Source organism: Acanthisitta chloris, unplaced genomic scaffold (assembly GCF_000695815.1).
Source record: "Acanthisitta chloris isolate BGI_N310 unplaced genomic scaffold, ASM69581v1 scaffold3133, whole genome shotgun sequence".
Classification (NCBI taxonomy): domain Eukaryota; kingdom Metazoa; phylum Chordata; class Aves; order Passeriformes; family Acanthisittidae; genus Acanthisitta; species Acanthisitta chloris.
The window spans coordinates 160,933-169,786 of NW_008665313.1; the positions used below are offsets into that span (position 1 = coordinate 160,933).

Consider the following 8,854-nt stretch of genomic DNA (forward strand, 5'->3'; position numbering starts at 1 on the left):
AAACCTGGTAGAAAAACTTGTGCCAAAGAGAGACAAAAGCATTTCAAGTTCTAGTTTACCAACGTTACTTTCCTGTAGAAAAAAAAAGTGTTTTCACATTGCTAGTTAAAATCTAAAGGCATAAAGGCATGAGAAATGTAAAATATGGCAATATGTTTACTAGAGAGCTCTTTGTGAGACCTCACGGTAGGAAATAAAAAACGGAGAGTGGTGGTATATGTTTATTTTCCAACAACTGTTTCTGAAGGAGGACTAGCCTGCACTGGATAAAGTGTGTTGAACATACATAGATATATTTTGGAACCTTGACACAAGTATTTGCATGCAGCAGCAATGCCAGTGTTATTACCACTGTGCCTTGTCAAATGAGATGCTGTAAGGAGTTTTGCACTGGAGGTGAGTACATTGCTTCAGAGCACCTGCTCACTGTAAGCATGATTTATCAGAGAGGATTAAAGAGCAGGACAAGGGTCTAGACCACTGTTCATTACTGTTTCTTTTAATTTCTGGGATAGACTTCTTTGGGATTTTTTAACACCTTTTACAAAGAGCATCCATATTCCTATTCAGTCAACTCAACCTGTATCTGAAGGCAGAAAGCAACGTTGTGGTTTGCATGAGCCATTGCACGGTGTGTGTGAGTGTCCCTGGAGCTCATAAACTCAATTGGACTGCATTCACTGAAGGCAAGTTTAGGCAACAGCTCTGCAGGAGCAAAGCAGTGGGTGCTAAGGATGCTGTAGTCCCACTATACATGTTTCAGAGTGGGGAGATCCTTCAGACCAGCCCTCATCTTGTCCCAGAGACTGAAGAGTCATTGGCTGTTGAAGTGAATGTAATGCCTGCCTGGAATACATCTTCCAGTTTAATTTTGTGTGAGAGTGGTTCAGTCTGCACATTTGCAGTATGTACCAAAGCACAGTGAAGGGGGCAGGAGTTTAACTTCCAAAGCCCTCTCCTGACTCAGAGTAACACACTAAAACAGTTAGAGTGGCAACTAAGAGAAAATAGCTGTCTCTGCAAAAAAAAAAAGGATGGGAGAATGCTGTCCCCAGCAAAATGCAGGGTGCACTCAAAAGAAAATATGTGTATTAGAGCTTGCCAGAGATCTGGTGAGGAAAGGATAAGCCTAGAAGATAATTGTGTGGCAGGTCACTGTTCATCTCCTGGAGCTATGGAATGGAAAGCAGAGTTCTTCCTGGTCACCCTGGGCTTCAGTCGGGACAGCTTGCAGGACTCTCAAATCCAGACAGTTGCAAAAACCTGTGTTTAAAAATACTCAAATAAGTCACCTCCCTTCTCTCCTAGAAGATAACAAGTGTGATCTGTGTCTCTGTCTTTCAAAGCAGCAGTAGCTTTGGCATCTACCTGAAAGTAGCGGTGGTTGATAACAAGTTCAGTTTCTATCAATATTGCTCATAAGAAATGGACAAATCAGCAATGTAGCTTTTAATAAAATTAAGAGAAACATTGATGTGGTTATTTGGGGAAAGAAGAAATGGGAATATAAAAATCGTTTTAAAATAATTCATGAAGTCTTCTGTACTGCCTGATTTTAATCACTGTCAATTTTTTTCACAGATATTTCTTGGTGCATTGTCTTTTGTTTATTTTGCTAAAGCTCTGTCAGGAAGTTATCTAAAAAGTACTATCACACAAATAGAAAGAAGATTTGATATCCCTTCCTCTTTGGTTGGCGTTATTGATGGCAGTTTTGAAATTGGTATGTGCTGTAGCAACCCATTTTTATTTACAGAAAAAAAAAGAGTGATACAGTTTGTTGTGAAGAATGATTGTATGAATCTCCTTGAACCACTAAACCAGCAAGATTCACCTAGTAAAAATCAGTGGGACTGTCAGTATGACTCCATTGGATAGCATAGGGTTGCTAATACAAGAAATTCAGCATAGTCCTAAATATTTTGTAATTTGATAAGATTAGTATCTGCATAATAAATGCTAATAGAAATTTTGACTGTTGAATGAGAATCTGCCTGCACATGTTTCTGCTTTCTCTCTGCTTTTGTCAGTAATCCACCTCCCCCACAAGTGTTTGCCCTTTGTGATTTATTAAGCAGCAGGAGTACAAACCTCTGACTGTAATCTACATTTATTATCCAGTCCATCTCCTTCCCTCTTGCACTAAGGTTTCCAGCGTGACATTGTCTCTTATGATTTCAGATTACTGAATTTATCTCGTGGGTGTTCAGTGGACTGTGGTACTCACGGGAATGAAATCTTAGCCTAAGTGCAAAAAACTCTGTTTAATTCCCCCTTTTTCTGCTTTTCTGGTTATTTGCTCTCCTCAGCTGGCACAGTCTTCTTCCTCTTTTCCAGCTGTTTATCCCAAAGTTTATGGTTTTCTTATCACAGAAGGCATTGGGCTCCTGTAGAATGCCTGGAAAGAGGCAGAAACACCAACCCCAGGCCATCAGCCCTTTCTCCCTGAAACTGCTGCCTATACTACATACTAGGAATGGTTATTTTAGGGGATCCTTTATCAACGAGCAGTAAAACTCAGTTTTCCTTTTGTACTCTCAAAGGGAACCTCCTAATCATAGTTCTTGTAAGCTACTTTGGAGCGAAGCTTCACAGGCCAAGAATAATTGGAGCAGGCTGCTTAATTATGTCAGCTGGAACATTCCTAATTGCGATGCCCCAGTTCTTCATGGGACGGTAAGTGCAAAGTGATCAGTATGTTCCAGCTGGGCTATGCACACTGGCTGTCAGCTCACTGAAATATTTAGGCATTGGTTTTCCCTGGAGAAATAGGTGTATGTGGATGTGCATACTCATTTCTTAATTTATTTTTTTTTTGTGAAAACACCTGTTACTGTAGAGCAAATAATTTGATATTCATACTATTCTCAGTTGTAAACAAGTTCTCACTTTATTAGTCTGTGATCTTGACTGGCCACATTTTGACATAGTTTAGGAATCGTTGAAGCTTCAGGGAAGAAGTGCTGACTAAACTCAGGAAGAAAATCCGAGCACCAATTACAAGATAGAGGATACACCACTGTCTGATAACCTCCTAGTCCAGATTCATGTATCATAGCAGAGCAAAGTGCCTATAAAACTGAAATGCATCACTGTGGCACAAAGAGAACCTACAAGACAATTTTCATGTCCAACTGCAGTGTAAACAGAGTTCTCTTTATCCCCTGTAAACCACCATTGCAATTCTGGATGCAGATGAAACTTGCATTTAAGTGCTATAGACCTATCAGGTAGTAACAAATCTGTTTTTTCTTATCAGTTCTTATAAGTAAATGCAACTTTGGTTTCTAAACAGGTATCGGTATGAAAGATTCCCTTCCACCATCAATTCCACTGTCAGCATCTCTCCATGTCTGCAGGATAAAAGCCAAACTCCACTCTCAGCCTTGGAAAAATCTCAAGGAAAAATAAATGCAGGTGAGAAAGATCTCTGTTACATGTGATAAGCCCCCTAAAGTACATCATAAGGCTCTCAAACCCTCGTGCAGTAGTTAATTAGAACACAAAAAAATGTAAAACACATGGAAATCAGATGAATCCATCTCACAGAAAAGACAGGTCTACTGGCTGAGGCAAATTTATTAAAAATAAATATATAACTGCCCACTGCAAAGAGTTTTTTCCAGGCTTCCGCCTTTCCTCCAGCCTTACTGAAGGAGACTTCAGCAACTTTTTGCATGCTGTTTATTGTTTCTCTTCCTGCCTTTTGACCCTATTTTGCACACCACAAATCTGTCTCTCTGCTGGGTACATGGAGCAAGAAACCTTCCTCCCTGGTGCTCAGCTGTGAATAAGCTGTGGATGAGCAGATCAAACCCTCTAATATGGCACAAAATATGTGTATGTTTGCATCCTCATACCTGTGGATTAAATGTGGCTGATAGTCCTCATAGTGCTCAGTTTCCCAAATCTTTCCATTAGGAGATCCCAGTTTTGGTTAGGAGAATTTGAAAGAGCTTTCTAAAATGGGATGTGGTGGCAAATTTATAAAGCCAGCAAACTTCTAGTATCTTTGGGGCAGTTCATGCTAAACATTTGACCACTTTAAGATGACTGGATTAAAATCACCCTCCCCACAAAACATTTTTCACAGTTTTCCTACTGTTTTTCCCACATTAGAAGTACTATAGAAAACCTGTGTACTCGATGTCAAACTGTTATGAAACACACACCATTGTTGTCTCTCTTGTGATGTACTCAGGATGTGAAAAGGAAGCAGGTTCTTCCATGTGGATCTATGTTTTACTCGGAAATCTTTTGCGTGGAATAGGTGAAACCCCTATCCAGCCTTTGGGAATTACATACATTGATGATTATGCTGTGGAGGAGAATGCTGCCTTATATATTGGTAAAGTAAATATTTATTTCTTTTCCTGATGGATTTTTCCCCAGAGGAAACTGAGTAATTTTGAATAATGGAGCGAGTGCTATTGAATTAACTTGCCCTGACTGTTTGTTTGCATAATTTCCAATATTAAAGTTTATTTAACAGTCCTGTACTCTCAAGGGACCTAGTTCCCCTTTAATTATACCAGCACAGTTCCATTATCTTAATTTGATGAAAGAATTTGACCTTAGTTTCCTGCTGTTACCCTAATCTTCCTAATTCTTCTGGATGTGGACTGCTGAGCCTCTGTGCACATTCAATTCTCTGGAGAGTGATAAAAACATGCACTCTTTTAAGCACTTAAAATAGAATTTTGGTGGGCACTCAAAAACATTCCCTCAAGATTCAGGTAGAATTATAAACAATAGTGCTGAGACTTTAGAAAGTTGGTATCACTGTTTTCTTGTGTTCATTGTCCAACCTCTGCACATTCACCTGAAATATTACAAAAAAATCCTTCCCCATCAGACTCTGCTCTTGACAAGCTTCCAGCCTGGCAAAAGGCAAAACATCAGGTTCTCTCTGTGAGAGATTCAGACTCCCCAGATGAATTTTGAAAATTCAAAATATTCAGAAAATTTGGCTGAGGGTGTATTAAAACATGGTGATATTGGATACCAAAGCAAAGTGATTTTTCAGCCAATTCAGGGACCACCTCAAGTTAAAGCAATCAGTCAACTTGAATAATTAGCATTTGCATTCCAGGTACTTTAATCTAGTCAACTAAAGAGTTAGTAGCAATTATAGCTTGAGCTGCTATTGAGTTTAGGCCATAAAGTTCCCCAACTCTTTTTTTCTTTGGGCTGAATTTAATTCTCTAATTGGACGACAACGAAAAAAAAGGGTCTCAATGTAGTGGGGGAAATTTTACTGTTGGCTTTTTCCTTGAAAATGTTTTAACTTGTGCAACTAATGTGCCAAAGGGCAAAGGTTGGCTCAGTATTTTAAGACTGTTTTGCTTGATACCCATCACATGCCATACTCTGCTGCTAGGTGCAGAAGAATCAGTGCTCTTTTTGATTCAGGAGCATAACAGTCCCATTTTCTATTACAGGCTGTGTACAGACAGTCGCAATAATAGGGCCAATATTTGGCTTTCTTCTGGGATCACTGTGTGCTAAACTTTATGTTGACATTGGCTTCGTAGATCTGGGTAAGTCAGAGAACTCAGGGTTAAAAATTTAGTCAGGCCCCCAAATGACTGTGTTAGACCAAGAGCTATCTAGTTATGCATAAGGGGCTAGCAGGGGTAGTGTGGGTACTTTATGAAATGAACAGGATGACAGTAATGGAGTGCTCCATGCTGAAAAGGTGGCAAGAAGGATGGGTGTGGAGAAAGTAGGAGGCCTGACTCTTCCTCAGCCCCACAGATCTGTGGCAGGTGCCTTCAAGAGACACCCTGGTGAGGAGGCTCTGGGGAGACAGGAGGAGGCAGGACTGGGGCTCAGGATTCTGTGTGTGCTGAGCACTGTATGTGCATTTTTTAGTATCCTGTTGCAGCCTAGAAAAGTGATTTGGCAGTGGATACCAGGTCTCCTGATTGCCTTCCTCCTGAGAAACACCTTCCACCCCAATTTTCCCTGATGTTTGTGTGCAGAACAGCTGACTGAGAGCAAGTGGGTGGCCACCTGGACTGCCCCAAGCCCTGGGCCTTGCATCATCCCTGGGGGTGTGCAAATGGGACAGGCTGCTGTGCCACAGGATCCAGTGAGTCCTTGTTGCATCCTCACAGCTGCTCCTGTAACACCCATGAAGACACATGGTGGGGTGGGGATGGACTTCCCCAAGAACTTCCCTGCCAAGACCACCTTCCTGGGTATTAGCAAACATAATCAAAAAGTGCTTCTTTGTTTCTTTGTTGTTTTTCTGTCTTTCTCCAGACAGCATCACAATAACTCACAAGGACGTGCAGTGGGTGGGAGCGTGGTGGCTGGGGTACCTGATAGCTGGAGTGATCAGTGTTCTGGCTGGCATCCCCTTCTGGTTCCTGCCAAAGCACCTCCCAAAACCAGAGAGCAGGAAGGACTCCAGTACCTCTTCTGAGCAGTCAAAGTTCATCATTGAGGAGAACAAGGACCAATGCAAGTCTTATCAGCAGCAAGCGAAGATTGCTGAGATGGCAAAAGGCAAATCACTAGAGTTTCTTTCCTGATTGTTGAGTTTTTCTCTCAAAGGCATTTACGTTTGAAAATGTTATACTTTCTGAGGCTCTATATTAATGGCCTCAGAATTGTGATTTTTCCCTCAGGTGTCACTCTGCATCTCGCTAGTACACACAAAAAAGTCTGTTCATTGTTCCCTGGACCTGCTATTCCACGCAGAGTTTCTTCAGCTGAGATGTGTAAAATTACACTAGTGGCCAAGCACATAGCATGAAACTCAGCACAACCTTTTCATTCACAGATAGTGACTGCTGCAGAAGCTGTGGTCAAAAATTCTCTGTTTTTGCTAAACTTTTGTCTGTAAGTTCATTCATTAGAAAAATATGTACAATATCTGATCAGAATAAGGATGGGCAGAGACTAGCTACAGTATTGTAGGAGGCTGGCTGGATTTAGACAGGAGCTGGTTTGCACAACTGCATTCCCTTGGCCCTACTTTGCCAAAAGCATTTTCCCTCAGTACTTGAATCTGTAACTCAATCTGTCTGTGCTTACTGCCAGCTGTGCTGAGCACACTGCCCCAAATTAAGCTAAAAGATGCTGTGGCTGCTGAGGACACAGAGAAACCAAATCCTGTTTGTGATGGGAAAAAAGTATATTAAACAAGATTTCTCTTCTGGGAAATTGATGCTTAGTATTTTGCTCCATTGTCCCCCCATCTAGAAATGGAGGAGCTCTTAGGAGCATCATGGAACTTCACGGGTCCCTTCTGAAATGTTCCTTTTTTTAATTTTTTTGAAGGGGCAAACATGTCACAAAGCATTATACACAGCAGTTATTCTCTCTCTGGCCTGCTTGTCATTTCTGCTGTTTTGTCTTTCAGACTTCTTTCCATCACTGAGGAACCTCTTTGGGAATCCAGTTTACATTCTGTATTTGTGTGCAAGTATCATTCAGTTCAATTCTTTAATTGGCATGGTGACATATAAGCCAAAGTATATTGAACAACAGTATGGGCAAACATCTTCAAAAACTAACTTTGTTATAGGTAATGCTTCTTGTTATCTTTAAAATGGACATTTTAGGAGTGGCATAGGCATACATATAGGGAAAATTGTATTTTTTAGGATACATTTATTTCCTCTCCTTCCATGTCTGACTTTAAGTAGTGGTTTATAGATGGTGTTTCGTTTTTGCTTTAGCTCTAGTTAGCTCTGAGTTTGTCTGTGCAAGAGTTACTGTGGAAGTTTACATGATTAGATACCTTAATTCCCATATAACTGGAAGTGTGAAAAATAATGTGTACAACACAAGAAAAAATAATTGAAAAGAGAATTAATATCAAAATGCTTGACATAAATTTGTCATCAGACAGATCAATTTCCTTGCTGGCTTCCCATTTATTTCAATGGAATAATGCCAGTGACTTCTTACTTTCTGAAGAGGTTGGTGTTAAATAAAAGGACCTCAAGCCATATCCCAAACACTCTCTTACAGCACAAGAGAGAGAGATGCTGCTTGTGCCGTTGGGTGCCGTGGTGGCTGTGTTTATAGATGATTTCAGGATGGTGAACTAGAATGCCCAGTTGCTGAACCTGCATGCAGGCTTGAGTTCCATTCCTGAGGTCCAGGGATTCAGTAGCTTTAATCAGCAAAGAGGTTTACATCTACCCAATACAGAGGGAACTGCCTTGTTTCAGAGCAGCATTAGTTGCACAGCAACAGAGGTATATATATGCAGAAAAGCTGTATTGATCCATTGTGCTATGTTAATTCCTTAAAGATAGAAGCTGGAATTTCCTGGCACGAAACTCCTCAGAGTAAGGAGAAATCTTCCAGTAAAGTTGATGGCCAGAGAAAGTCCAGAAAACAATCCCTACATTCAGTATAGTACTTCTCATTGTATTTAATGATTTTCTGCAGCTAAGCTTTCAGGTATGTGCAAACCAAGTGAGGATTAAGATCCACTTGATTTCACTGAGCATAGAGACTATATCCATCAGAGAGTGTGTGATGGCTTGGCTAGGATGGGATGCTGGTTGAGTGCCTATCCCTGCAATAAAGTGTTTTTTCTTCCTCGTTTTCCTTTCTCTCAAAATCTATTCTTGCTGAGAAAGCTGAGGGCTGACTAGAACTACCAGTGTTTCTTTCCCTTTCCCTAATTCTTATTATTCTCTTATATTGTCTTCATTTTTTAAAAACAATTTCTATCACAATCTCTCTGATAGATATTAGAATCACCAGGGCAATTGGTTTTGTTCCTTCATTTTATTGCTGCAGCTGTTTTTGTGGCTGAGCAGCTTAGTCCATTGAGCTGGGGTTTTCATTCATGCAGATTTTTCTGTTTAATTTCAGGTCTTATCAA

General features: G+C 40.5%; 1 protein-coding gene across 1 annotated transcript in view; it reads left to right on the top strand.

Annotated features, from left to right (window-relative positions):
• The window catches only part of SLCO1C1 (solute carrier organic anion transporter family, member 1C1), an 18,866-nt gene that overhangs the window by 1,625 nt on the left and 8,387 nt on the right, over positions 1-8,854 (top strand). The window contains 7 exon segments of the mRNA XM_009071683.1: positions 1,582-1,723; positions 2,544-2,676; positions 3,296-3,417; positions 4,202-4,348; positions 5,442-5,540; positions 6,268-6,513; positions 7,373-7,585. Coding sequence (XP_009069931.1) covers positions 2,627-2,676; positions 3,296-3,417; positions 4,202-4,348; positions 5,442-5,540; positions 6,268-6,513; positions 7,373-7,585 — 877 coding nt within the window. The 5' untranslated portion in view covers positions 1,582-1,723; positions 2,544-2,626.